Here is a 14214-nt window from a genome sequence, read left to right as displayed (position 1 = left end):
ATGTGTGGACTGGCGGCCTCCATGTGCCGGGTGTTTGCCCACCCAGCCCCAAACACCCAGGATCCAACCTGGATCCAACCCACATCAGGCCTTGAGTCTCCCGCACCCGTTGAAGCATCATGGGCTGGACAGGACCCGTCCAGCAGGGTCAGGGGTCAGGGTGGGGGTGGGCCAGCCCCAGGGATGAGTACACGCCGGGGAGGGCTCGAATTCCAGGAGGGAAGGGGCTGGCTGCTTCTGAGCAGACAGGACGGTCTGTGGGCTCCTGGATCGGGGGCTCCTCTGCGAGCCTGACCCCAGGAGCTGAGATCTGTGCCTCCAAAGGCCAGAGTGTGAGCGAGGCGGAAACACGGAGGTCAAGTGCTCCAGACGCAGAGAGGGGACACCCCGGCACCCCGCCCTCACTGGCCCCGCCCCACGAGGGTGGGCTTTCGGGGCGCGCACCTCCAATGACAGTGGCCTGAGGGAGTCATGGGGGAAATGTAAGGTGGGGCCCAGGGTCTGCTGAGCGGCTCCGAAGCTTCCTGCTGTTGTTAACGACCCGCCTCGGCTCCCCGGGGACGCAGGGGCTGTGGGCTGACTCTGAGCATGTCCCCGTCACAGCTGGACTCCCAGGAGCCGCGTGTGATGGGACCAGGACGCCTCCCCCCGCCCCGGAATGTCTGTCTGCCTCGTCCAGCACAGTCTTTTTATTCAGCTGCCCCTTCACTTTCTCTCCCGGGACACCCGCCGAGTCCTGGCAAGGACTCTGCCGCACAGAGCTCCCGGTCTCCCCAAGGGCCCCGAGGTCTCCCCCCAAAGCCCTGTTCCTCCCACCTGGCTGCTGCACCAGGCAGGGCGCCCCCATCGGGCCCCTCCCTTCCTGACAGTCAGCAGCACGGCTCCACGAGGGGCAGTGTCCCCGACCCCCACGGGCAGGGCCAGGAACAGGGCCACACCTGCCCTGCACAGTGCCCTTTCCAAGGAGCCCAGGGTGAGGGGGGGGGCGCCACCCAGACCCTGAGCTCTTCCAAACCAGCGAAGTATGTTCCGGTCATGTTTCTAACAAGACTCAATCGGGCAGAGACGAATCTCTGATGGCAGTAAGGTCACAGCTAAAAAAAAAAAACACCTGGGTGCCTCTCTGCCTGCTCCCCACAAAAGCAGAGATGGGGAAACGCTGTCTCAGGGTGGGGGAGAAGCTCGGAACCGCCGCCCCACACACGCTCTTGAAGGGTGGGCTGGTTTCTTTAGCCTTTTCATTAGGAAGAAGCAGAGAGTGGCTGACTGGTGATCAAGGCAGCCGGGGTTGAGGAGGGGCCCCGAGGTCCAAGGCGAGTAGGCAGGTGGGGGGCTGGAGAGCACCGCAGACCCCAGGCGGGGAGGACTGATTTGTCCAGGTCCCTGCTGCTTGCCGCCTCCTCTGCCCCAGCACCGTCCACCGAGAGAGCCCACAGCCACCAGGAGGAGGGGTGGGACAGTGGCTCACCCACAGAGAAGCTGGCATCCACGATAGAATGGTTCTTACTGTCAACTGGAACACTTCTTCCAAAATTTTTGGAGGATCCTGCGGGTGCGTGGAGAGAGCCCAGATCCCGCTCAGGAAGGAGTGACCTGGCCACGGCCCTGGGAGGAGACCGCCACCCTCATCGTGAGGCCAGCGGGCTAAGGCAGGTCCGTGCAGCCGCAGGGCCCCCCAGGGCACCTCAGTGCTCGCGGGCCGAGGACGGCCTGGGAGCTGAGACCCCAGCCCCGGAGGAGGAGGCAGCAGAGACTCAGAGCGGGACAGGCTTGCATCTGACCTCCGGCGGAACCCAGAGAGTCTGTGGTCCCCAGTTTCTGTTTGGAAGGAAAATTATGACCAACCTGGACAGCATATTAGAAATCAGAGACATCACTTTGCCAAAAAGGTCCGTCTAGTCAAGGCTATGGTTTTTCCAGTGGTCACGTATGGATGTGAGAGTTGGACTATAAAGAAAGCTGAGCACTGAAGAATTGATGCTTTTGAACCATGGTGTTGGAGAAGACTCTTGAGAGTCCCTTGGACTGCAAGGAGATCCAACCTAAAGGAAATCAACCCTGAATATTCATTGGAAGGACTGATGCTGAAGCTGAAGCTCCAATACTTTGGTCACCTGGGTGAGCGCACCCCCAGGTGGACAACAGGAAGCCTGCGTGCCTCAGGGTGGGACCAAGGCCCCCGGTGCACGCGGCGGCCGCTTTCAGGGGCCAGGTCACGACCCAGCCACACCCCGACTCCCGGTCTAACTGTATCTGAGCTTGATGACCAGCCCTTCCCGGGACCCCTCCCGTGTCCCCTCCAGCCCCCCGGCTCCAGGGCCTTCCGGACTCCGGGGACTACAAGCAGAAGAGCAACAGCCAGATGGGAAGCTGATCCCTGGTGGATCTGGGGGGAAAGGACATCCCGCCATGCCCAATGGCCGAGCCAGGGTGCGCGCTGACCTTGAGCGAGACTGTAGCCTCATTTCCTGTCCGTGAACCACACACAGGGCAATGACGGAGGGGAAGTCACCCGGGCGTGTCTGGCACACACGCACGGCCCCTGGCGCCTCAGGAGGGGGCGTCTGGGAGCACGGGGCCACTCCCACATCTCCACCCGGGACCCCAGGGGCAGTCTCCAGCCAAAGGCAGACAGGGTCACCTGGAGGATCACTCCAGCCCTCACTCAGGGAGAACATCCAGGGCGAGGCCGGGTTTTCCTGGACAAAGGACGGGTCACCCTGCAGCCCCGCCCGCGTGCCGTCCCGGGGAGGTCGGGGTACGGCACCAATTCAGGCGTGGGGGGTCCCCATGTCCCCTGGGCGGCTGCTCTGCGGCATCTCCAGGAAGCGTCCCACTGACCCTGACACTTGTCCTGGGGTCCACGCTTGCTGTGTCTATAAACTCCTGCTTCCACCAGGATCTGAGTGCAGACAGTGTTCTCCCCATCTCGTCCCCAGGCTGCACACATCCTAGCCGGCTGGAAGTGGGGCGAGAACCAGCTGTGCTGGGGCTGGGGGCAGGGGCTGGCACTCTCACATGGGGGGCGGGGGGCTGCCACCCTCCATGTGCCCGTCTGCGCCCCGAGGCCCCGATGCTTCGTGCTACTTTGTGAAATGTCTCCATCGGGACAATGAAACAGAGCAAAAAGTCAGTCGCTACGCTGCGTCTGACTCTGCGACCCCATGGACTGTGGCCCGCCAGGCTCCTCTGTCCAGGGGATTTCCCAGGCAAGAATACCGGAGCAGGCAGCTGTGCCCTTGTCCAGGGCAACTTCCCAACCCAGGGATTGAAGCCGCATCTCCTGCATTGCAGGTGGGTCCTTTACCGTTTGAGCCACTGCGGAAACCCGTGGGGGACCGGCAGCCGTGAACCTGTCCCGGAGCCGCACTCTGGGATGGGAGTCACAGACCCGAACACAGCTCTGCGTGCCGCACCCTACAGCCTCGGGGCCCAGGGAAGCCCCTACCTCACCCTACAGCCTCGGGGCCCAGGGAAGCCCCCTACCTCATGGTCTACCTCGGCCAGAAGGGGAGTCTCTAGGAACCTGTCTCTGGGGTCCTGAAGACCGAACCACTGGAAACCCAAAGGCAGGGCGGGGAGGCCTCACCTGACCCACAGCAAGCCGCACGCACAGCGGCAGGCTGCCGGAAGCACAGCACAGGAAGAACAGACGACACGCTCCCGCCTGACGCACGACCCTCGGAGACGCACACGCCCGCCGCCCGGCCGCGGCCAACAGGGGGAGCTGGGCTGGCGCCCTCTGCCTCGCCCCCAGCTGCTGCAGGACCACTCCTGTGTCCACTGGCATCGCCTAGAGCCCACGAGCCTGAGATTTCCTTCCAAAGCCGCTCAGGTGAGGTGAGGCCAGAGAGTGACCCCGGGCTCCCGCACGGCAGACGTGATGCAGACTCTGCGGGTCAGGACTGCCCGACCTTCCCTCCCCGGGGCACTCACAGGCTTCACGGAGGGGCGGGGGCGTCCCTGGGCCTCATGGGTCAGGACTGCCTGACCCCCACAACCCCGGGGCAGCAACGGGCTTCACAGAGGGGAGGGGATGCCCTCCAGGGCTGGGGTCCGCAAGGACTCTCGTGAATCCTGGTTAACAACCAGGACCCACATTCCCTTGCCCACAAGGACATCTATTAGCACCGGCTGGGCGAGGTCCCAACAGAGGCCTTGCCCAGGAGCCCCCAGACTGCCCAAGACTGGAGGGGGCACCGGGTGGGCTCCCCATCGGGGCCTGGCTGCCCCCCATCCCCTGCCCTTGTGCCCTTCATCTGAAACCCCCCAGGGTCCTGGGCTCTTTTGGGGTGGGGGGCACGTCCCCTCTGGGGAGATGCCCTTGATGGGGAGTGGACAGCCCTGGGGGGCGGGGGGTGGACCCGGGGAGCCGAGGGTCCTTTCCAAGCCCCGGGGTCCCGAGCGTAACCGCAGCCAGCGACCTCCCCGCCCCTGGGGTGAGTTGAGGGCGGGAGCTGAGGGCACGATTCACACGTGAGCCCAGCACACGCTGTGCAAACACATCACGAACGGAGCCCGCGGAGCGCCGTGGGGGCTCCACCCGGGACCCCGGTCCAGCTCACTCTCTTCTCTGACCAGGACCCTCAGGTGGTCCGGCTGCAGACTACGTGATCACGACCAGGAGGGGAGGGGGCCAGGAGACCAAGCCCCCCGGAGCCTCGCCTGGGAGTCTGAATGAACCCATCCTTCCAGGCGGTCCCGCCTCCACCAGGCACTGAAATCCACTGGAGTTGATTTCCAGACAGGATAAAACTCGGAGGAGCTGGCTGGCGGGCCCGTTCGGAGAACTGAGTAGAGGGGTGCTCTCTGCTTCAGTGCTCAGAGAGACCCTGGTTTCTCCTTAAGCTCGGTCCAGCCCGGCTTCGAGTTGCTGACACCCCGTCTCCGCTGGACGCCCACGCCCAGGGTCGGGGTCACAGCTGTGGCGCTGGGTCCTCAGGGGCCCACCAGACATCGGGGCAGTGCCCCTCTGCCCTGTCACTGACCGCGGGGCAGGGGGCGGTGCGCCGTGTCCTGCAGGGTGGCCCCCACCTCACTGCCCCCTCCTGCTCCTCTGAGAGTCCTGAGCACTGGCTGGGGCGTAGCAGCTGCCCGCCCGGCCTGCGTCAGGCATAGACTGACCAGAGCGTGGGCCCCGCGTCTCTCATCCTCCCCGGGTCTCAAGTCTCTGAAACCTGGGCCCAGATCGGGTCAGCATCCCACATCCACAATCTGGCTGCTCCCAGGCCGTGGTCTCCGCCGCTTCCTCAGGGGGGAAAGCCCAGCCCAGGCCACAACCCTCTGGGAGCTCCATGAGGACCGTCACGGCCAGAAAAACACCCCCGAGGAGCCACGTGGGTCAGAGCCGTGCACAGCCGTGGGCAGCGGCGAGGCCTTTCCTCCTCTGAACGTCCACCGAGAAACACCCAGACGGGAAGCCGATTTGTTTGTTTGGGGGAAGAAACCACACCTGACTTGAGAAATGACCGAGTTCCAGCCACAACAATGCTCACTGCGTCCAGACCTCGTCACGACAGCAGGAGAAGCCCCTCCGCCCCGGACATGAGCATGAGTGCGGGCCCAGGGTCAGGGAGGCTTGCCGGGGCTCACAGAGCAGGAGGCCTGCTTACCTTGAAAAGTGTCGCCGAGTCTGGATTGGCGACGACCAGCGGGGAAATGAGAACCATGCCCGAGAAGTGGCCCGGCCTCTCCGCGGCCGTGAGGATGCAGATCGCGCCGCCCTGCGGGAAGAGGGGGCACGTGCTGGGCGGGGGCGCCGGAGTGGGTCCCCCAGGCCCAGAGCTGCTGCCTTGGAACAGGCGCCCTCGAGCACCAGGTGAGCTGGGCCCACGACTACCCTGTTACACGTTTCCCCAGGGCTTTCCAAGAGCAAACGTTTCAGGGGATGTAAACAAGGTCCCCGCTTGAGGGCTCTAAGTGCCACAGAGACACATTTCTATTTCATTTCAAGCCAAAAGCTGGCAGACCCCCCACTCATCCAGTCCATCAGGCTTGATATGAGATTTAAAAAAAAATCAGAGGATAATAAGAGACTGCTACACTTTTTTTTTCCTGGTTCAGTTAAAGGGTCCAGGAATCCAGGTTCCAAGAAAAACACTGAGTGGACACAGGGGGTGCTGAAGGCGGGCGGCCACCTCGGCTACTGACTGGAGCGGATCTGAACCAGGGGCTGAAATCCAGACGCTCACGAGCGCCAGGCCGGGAAGAGACTGGCAGGGACAGGGCCGGGCGGGCAGGTGGGGAGGGAAGGTCCCCAGGGTGCAGAACAGCAGCTCACAGTCCTCTGCCGGCCCACGTGGCTGGGCGCCTGCAGGCAGGCCTGGCCTGCGTGCTGCTGGTTTGAGGAGACTCGATTTAAAGATCACAGCTCGATTTAAAGACCACAGATGATTTAAAGTTCACAGATGATTTAAAGATTCTGAGAGGAGTTTGTGTATTTAAAAGGCAGAAGGGATTAGGAATGGCCTTTAAGGACTGCTTTCTGGGGACCCCTGTCCTAGTGGGAACCGCGTGACTCTGAAACCAGCAGGAAGCACGAACCGAGGGGCCCCACCCCAAAAAGTGGGAGCAGAGTGACCCCTGGACCCTGAAGGGGAGGAGTGGGTGGAGAAGCCCCCCTCTGGGGCTGCCTCCAGACGCCGACCCCACCCTGTTTCCTGAGCAAACACCCCCGGGAGCCCACGTGCAGCGTGTGCAGAGGACGACCCCCCATCCGCAGCCGGGCGGACGCCGGGGGCGCTGGCCCGGGCCCTCTGCGGCCTACGCACCATGGAGTGGCCAAGGAGGAAGACGGGCAGCCCCGGGTGGTCCTTCTGCACGGCGTCCACGTGCTGGAGCACATCCCGGATGAAGACGTGGAAGTCGGACACCACCATCCTCTCGCCCTCGCTCTGCCCGTGGCCGACTGGAAGGGAAACAGGCACAGAACTGGTCAGCAGAGGCTGGCGCCCCTACCAAGCCCGGCGGTCTCCTCACGGAACGACCACCACTCTCCAGGGAGGACCCCCGCAACCCTCCCAAGTGCGCTCTCTCGTGTGGAACGTCTCCACCGCCCTCAAACCCATCTTACAGATTATGAAATGGAAGCACAGAGAGGTTAAGGAATGTGCCCAAGATCACACAGGCAGGAGGTGACGAGCCAGGAGGTAAATGCTGCAGAGCCTGTCCATGCAGCCAGGAGGCCTTCCCAGTGGCCACTTCCCCCGAGGGCAGCAGGACGGGCACATGGAGTCCGAGTCCCCCCGGGCTCCCGGGCGCCCCAGCTCCTCGAACCTCAGGGCGTGCGTCCGAGCGCCAGCATGTCACCAGATGAAGGCCGCATCCCGTCCCCTCCCTCCCACCTTCGGGGACGAGGAGGGGACAGACGTGCACCAGCCTAGGGGCGCCAGAAACGGTCTCCGCAAGGCAGCAGCGGGACTAGGCTGTGCTGCCTCCCTCCTGGGCGTTTCCCTCCTCCTGGATCCAAGCTGGTCCTTTCCCCGAGTCCTTTCTGAGGGCCCCTCCACGCTCCCCTCCCTGAGGGATGCCGGTCGCCATGGAAACCGTGTGATGTGAGCATTTGCAAAGTGCAGAAGAGAAGGCACTCCTCAGCACAGGGATGCACATCGAGCACGCCGGCCTGAAGCCCCTTGGCCGCCTCTGCCCGGAGGGGCTGTGACCGAGCCCCCCACCCCACGGACGGAAAGCGGGGCTCGCAGTGGCTGGAAGCCAGGCCGCCAAGATTCCGACTCGGAAACCCTCCGTGAGGCCAGACCACAGCCTGTTCTCTGCTGCCGTCTGCCACGTGTGCCCGCGCACCGCTGCCCAGCCCACCCGCCTCTGACACCTCTGACCGTGCAGTCCGGAGACCCCTCCTGTCACCTTCTCAGCGGCAGGCCAAGCCTCTTAAGCTCGTTTTTACTTCTAACGGAGGTAAAGCGTGCCATCGTCCCCGTCATCATCACACATTTCCACACACGCTCCCACTGCCGTGCGACCATCACCACGTCCCCGCAGAACCTCTCCATCACCCCCAGACTGAGGCCGTGTGGGCCTGCTGTGGGCTGGACCCCCGCCCCCCACTCACACGCTGACACCCCACACCCACCGCGCAGGAGGCAGCTGGGTTTGCAGACACGGTCTTTCAAGAGGTAATTAAGTTGCCCCCCACCCACGGCAGCCCACTCCAGTATCCTTGCCTGGAAAATCCCATGGACCGAGGAGCCTGGTGGGCTGTGGTCCGTGGGGTCACAGAGTCGGGCACGGCTGAGCGACTGACAGAACGCCCTCGGCCTGGTGTCCTCGTAAGAAGAGAGTAAGACATGGACGTGCGGGGGGACACGCTGGACTGTCCCACCACGAGTGGGGACGCGGGGAGGAGACAGCCGTCTGCACGCCGGGCAGAGACCCTGGGAGGAGCCAGCCCGGTCAAGAGCTTCATCTTGGATTTCCAGCCTCCAGAACGTTCAGGTCGTAAATTCCTGCCCTTGACATCACTCAGTCTGTGGTACTTTGCTATCCAAGCCGCCCAACGTACCCGCTACACGATAATCCCTAGCCCACTCCCCAGACCCGAGAATGCAGTTCAGTATCGATATGGACAGAGTATTACGTTTAAAGTCCAAAGAATTGTAAACACAATTATTTTCTCTGTCTGCCTATGTTACTTATCGATACCCGATTAGATTAATTTCAAAATAAACTTGTTGTTGACAACTATAAATTTTTCTATTTCATCTTCCAGTTTAATTCTCTTCTCTGATTATGTAAACATTTGCCTGGTACAACAGTTAGAAAAATGAAAAAAGATCCACTCAACAAGGTCTCATTTCTACTCCTGTTTCCTCTTGTTCCCCACGGCTAAACATTTTATTATTTTCTTTGTCTTCTGTCAAAAGCATTTCTTTTTGCAAAAATAAGAATATATGAATCTATCCATGTTTCCCCTTTTTTTCCTTTTACATAAAAGGTAGCATGCACAGATCCACCCTATTCTACGCCAGTTTTTTTCCATTTTAACACAGTCTGGAGATTACTTCAGATGGCACACTCTTCCTGTCATAGGGCTCCTTGTGTGGGTGAACCATGGTCATTCCAGCCACCTCTCGCCAAAACTGTGTGTGTGACATTCGACCCCTGTTCACCACACCACTGCCTGCACCTCATCTCTGGGGATGACTCTTCCAGCTCCATGAACGCGCGCCTCTGGGGTGCACGGCCAGGAGCAGGTCTGCTTGGCTGAAAGGTGCCCACAGATGCCATTTCGGCGGGTTGACGTCGTCCACGGGGGGCGTGCTGGGTTGAATCTACTGGCCTCCCAACAAAGCACGTCACTCTGTGGATTCGCACCCGAAAGACAGGAGAACGTGCCAGTCAAACGTCTTCTCACGTTTTAAGAGGGACTTGTATTTCTTTCCTGGTAAACTGAGAATTCCTGTCTTTGCTGTTTGTTTTTTTTCTATCAAGGTTTTGCATTTTTTGACATCTAAGAGCTCTGTGTACACGAGCTGGTCATCTGTCCTTCAACTTGACGTCGTGTTTAGCTATGGAAGATTTTTGAGAAAATTGTCGATCTTTTCTTTTTGTGGCTTCTGAATTTTGATTCTCAGTTATAAAGGCCTTCTCTACTGCAGGGGTGTCAAGGAACTCAGCATTTTTTTCTGAGTTCTTTTCTGGTTCCATTTCTTGGTGGGGGTGACACACGCACAGCATAAGATTCGCAGCAGCCCTCTGTGAGTGTGTTGCTCGGGGCCGGCAGGCACATTCACAGAGCAGGGCGACTGACCGCCGGCGTCCCCGGGCGCGGCTTCAGTCTCCACGCACACATCCTGATCCAACGCAGCTTGTCGGGGTTCGTGGTGTGAGACACGGCTCCCTTGCCTGGGGGTTCTTTCCTTCTTAAAACCGAGGTGTCGCTCACACCACCAACCAGCGACCCCCATAGACTGAGCTGACTTGGGGCATGTAGTACATTCCCAGTGCCGTCCAACCGCCTGGACCAAGTTCCGAGCAGCAGGCGTGGCTTGACTGTCTCAGCAGCTCACGAGGTGCCCTGCACCCCTGCGCTGAGTGGTGATGTCACTCACGGGAGCCTCCTTTTCCACGCGAGCCTGGCCTGTCTCTGCTTTCTGCGCTGGCCTGCTGGTGGGCCTACGCACAGGCCAGCCCCGCGGTGAAGCATGGCGGCCTGCGCCCACCCCGCCAGTTCTCAGGCCGGGAGGGAGCCCCGAGACCCACGTGCAGTCCCTGCTACACAGCCCAGAGTTTCCCCGTGCACCCCACACACCTCAGGTCTCTGTCTCAGGTGCGCTGATTAGGGCCCCCCCGCCCCCAGCACCGCCCCTTCCCCATGGACCGAGGACTCCGCGAGCTGGGGGGACACGGCTCTGCTGGGGGGCTGCGCTGGGAGCCAATGGCACAGTCCGCCTGGGACCTCGGCAGGAGGCTGGGCACGCACGCGCCCGCGAGCCAGGCCGTCCTGAGACCCAGGATCTCCGTTCACTGGTCCGCAGGCTCCTCCGGCTCCTGGTGACGGCCTGGCCGGGGGCGGGAGCCAGCTTTACGCCTGCTGAAATGGACTGCAGCCTCTGTTTCCACGACGGCCACCCATCACTGTGGCCAGTTCATCTGACAAGGCGTTTCCATTCCCAGCACACGGACAGAGCGGCAGGGCTGTTTGCGATGAACGCTCTCGCCCTCATATGCTCTAAGGCGTTTCCATTCCCAGCACACGGACAGAGCGGCAGGGCTGTGTTTGCGATGAACGTTCCCGTCCTCATATGCTCTAAGACAGCCTCACCGCAGGCCGTGGTCCAGCCTGTTGTGCTTTGTTTATCCTGATGCTGCTGTGCTCTGTTTCTGTTAAATCCTCTGTATTTTGACACTTTACCATCTGGTTGAAGCTGACCCTGGAAGGACTGCTGCTCCCAAGGTTAGTGAATCTCCAGACACAGGAAAGAACCGACTCGTGAGCTGGCCTGTCACACGCAAACCAACCAGTCCAGAGCCCACCTCCCCGGGCCACTCACTGTCCCGTCACCCAGGCCCCCAGACCCCTCAGCCCATTGACGGTACCCAAACCAGCCCATCCTCACCGGGCTCATCCCACCCCACCGTTCCTTCTCAAAGCAACTGCAGCAAAGCCTCCCATCCACTCCCCACCGCCTCCCTCTGCCTGCGGCCCAGCCCGTGCCTCCCTGAGTGGTCCCGAGAGTGGTCCTGCAGCAGCCCCAAGTGGTCCTGCTCCTGGTTCTGGGGATCTTTGAGTACAATAAACTCTGCCTCCTGGCGGTCATCTCTATGCGTCTCCTGATCAAAACCTGATCAGATTTTGACTCCACAAAACCTGATTTCACACCTGATCAAAACCCAGCCCACGGCCCGTAAAACGCACTAGCAGCGAATTCCGTGCCCGATAAGCACGTAAGCCTTTGCGGAATGTTTCAGCGATCGCGTCTCTGTCTCATACAAAACATTTCTCCCTCCACGTGATCTGGTGGCACCACGTGCTGAAGACTGAGGACCCGCCCAGAAAGGTGGGGGTCCCGCTAACCCTGGGACCGGAGGAAACGAGAATCCGACTCCCCTCTTCTCAGGGAACCGGTTCTACCTGGGACTCCTTCCCTTATAGACGGAAGAGCTGGTGAAACGCACCTTGAGTAAGGAGAGAGACGAAGCATAAAAAACCAGTCATGACAAGACCCGGTGTGGACGCAGCGGGCTGTAATCCGCACAGCCCTGTTCCCAGGATTCATTTCACGTGATCCTCACCACTCTGCGGTTCACCTGTGAATTCTCCCCCATTTTCTGGCTGAGAAAACTGACCCACAGACAGACTGGCGGGAGCTCGCCCCCCGATGAGTTAGACGGCGGCCACGGACTTGAGCGCTGGGTTCAGACCCCAAATCTCAGCTTCTGCCGGCCTCGGGCAGGGCTGACCCGGGGACGCGCAGCCCCAGAGGCCTCCTGCTGCGTGGCGGGGCCCAGCACGGTGCCTCTGGGTCCTCTCTGCTCCCCCAAATCGACCTCGGACGTCCCTCCTGTCACCATCAGGGCAAGACGCGCCTGCAGTTGCAAACACAGGCCACTGAACACAGGCCAGCAGGGCGAGCCCGAGGGACGCGCTGACTCCACTGGACGTCAGCGCACGGGCTCCCAGCTTCACCATTCTCCCTCACGGGGGCGCACCACACATATCTCTGGCCAGGGTCCGCAGCAGGACCCTGACGGATGAACACACGCCACACTGGAGGGTCTGCACAAGCTGAATTCTCTCCCCACCGCTCACCTCTGCTCCTCCAGACGCTCCACGCAGATGGAATGTCCTGCGTGGACCCAGGCTCTCGGAACGTCTGACCAGGAAGGGGACGGACTCTCGTCCAGCCCAGCAGGGCTGCAGGCCCGCGTTCCTGGCCGGCCCACAGGAGGCCAGCAGGAGGCAGGCGTGGGCCTCTTCCAGGACATATGGCTCAGCAGCGAGGCAGATGGTCACTGTGGCCCCTCTGGCCTTGAGAACCACAGGACTGGACGGGAGGAGCCTCGCTTAGGGGTCACGGCCACACGGACCCAGAGAGGAAGGCAGCCACTCGGCAGAGCGCCAGCGCAACCCAGCCCAGTGAGGGGCAGGGAGGGCGCCTGTCTGAGCCCCGGGTCTGAATCTAAAGGGAGTCACCAGTCTGTCTACATCACCCGGGGGACGCTGGACCACCACTTTGGAAGACAGCCTGCATCTCACAGGTTTGAAATTCCATCCTTTGCAGCCAGCGGTTCCATCCCCAGGAGGCCACACACCCAGGAGAAGGTCCTGGGCGGTGGCAGGAGACAGGGCAATACCGTTCCCTGAAGCCCAGAGTCACTGCTGGGGAGCAGGCACCCTGCAGCAAGGGCCATTCCACAGCAGGGGGACGATGAAGACCGAAAGCCTCAGGCAGCAACTGCGTGCTGCTGGCGGATTGCAGCCACGAAATCAAGAGACGCTCGCCCCTTGGAAGAAAAGCTACGACCAACCTGGACAGCATATTAAAAAGCAGAGACGTCACTTTGCCGACAAAGGTCCGTCTAGTCAAGGCTATGGTTTTTCCCGTGGTCATGTATGGATCTGAGAGTTGGACCCTAAAGAAAGCTGAGTGCCGAGGAATGTATGCTTTTGAATTGTACTGCTGGAGAAGACTCTTAAGAGTCCCCCGAGATCGAACCAGTCCATCCTAAAGGAAATCAGTCCTGAATATTCATTGGATGCTGAAGCTGAAACTCCAAAACTTTGGCCACCTGTTACAAAGAGCCGACTCATTGGAAAAGACCCTGATGCTGGGGAAGATTGAAGGTGGGAGGAGAAGGGGACGACAGAGGATGAGATGGTTGGATGGCATCACTGACTCGATGGACATGAGTTTGAGTGAGCTCCGGGAGTTGGTGATGGACAGGGAGGCCTGGCGTGCTGCAGTCCATGGGTCACAAAGAGTCAGACACGACTGAATGATTGAATAGCAACATGCAGCGACATGAACGAGCCTTAGAAATTAAATACGAACTGAAAAGGGCAAGTAAGGTGTCCGAGTTTAGCCAGTGCAGGGCGCCTGGGTTCAATCCCCGGTCGGGCACTAGATCGCATGCTGCAACTCGGATCCTGCGTGTGGCAACTATGACCCCGGGTAGCTAAAATCAAAAAGTGTTTGCATTAAAAAAGAAGCAAGCAAGGAAATGAAACACAAATTTTCAGATGCTCGCTCGGCACTGGCCACTAGTCCGTCTGTAACACTGGGGACGTCAGTCGCCGCCTCACGAGGCTGGTGTGGACATGTGTACCAGCACAGCACGCCCGGCACATGGTGGGTCTCCACACACACTGGCCGCCTCTTCTCCACACACAGTCTCCGCGAGAAAACCCCCAAGCTGTCTCGGTGTTCACGATCTTCCCCTCAGAGATCCTTCTGCATCTTTAATCTGTATTTCTCCTCACCAGCATCCTCTGCATAACCATGGTTTATTTTCTAACTGAAATTAAGTTTAACTTCGAACAGACCCTTTTTCCTTCAAAACAGTAAGCTGGTCTGTTGGGTTCCCACAAGAGGACCGAAGCTCCCACGTGGTACCTGACAGCTGTGTGGAGCTTCTGGAATCCACGGAAAAATGCAGAACCTGTCACGCCAGGCCTCCCTGTCCATCACCAACTCCCGGAGCTCACTCAAACTCATGTCCATTGAATTGGTGATGCCATCCAACCATCTCATCCTC

At 60.4% G+C, this 14214-nt stretch overlaps 1 protein-coding gene across 3 annotated transcripts in view; it reads right to left on the bottom strand.

Annotated features, from left to right (window-relative positions):
* The window catches only part of MGLL (monoglyceride lipase), an 86040-nt gene that overhangs the window by 13044 nt on the left and 58782 nt on the right, over positions 1-14214 (bottom strand). For all 3 annotated transcript variants that reach the window (XM_061397302.1, XM_061397304.1, XM_061397303.1), the window contains 2 exons: positions 6771-6907; positions 5613-5723 (listed from right to left, as the gene is read on the bottom strand). In XM_061397302.1, coding sequence (XP_061253286.1) covers positions 5613-5723; positions 6771-6907 — 248 coding nt within the window. The remainder of the gene's footprint in view (positions 1-5612; positions 5724-6770; positions 6908-14214) is intronic.

The sequence above is a fragment of the Bos javanicus genome, chromosome 22 (assembly GCF_032452875.1).
Source record: "Bos javanicus breed banteng chromosome 22, ARS-OSU_banteng_1.0, whole genome shotgun sequence".
NCBI classification, from domain to species: Eukaryota; Metazoa; Chordata; class Mammalia; order Artiodactyla; family Bovidae; genus Bos; species Bos javanicus.
The sequence above is the reverse complement of the archived record's forward strand: the minus strand, read 5'-3'. Positions and strand labels throughout refer to the sequence as shown.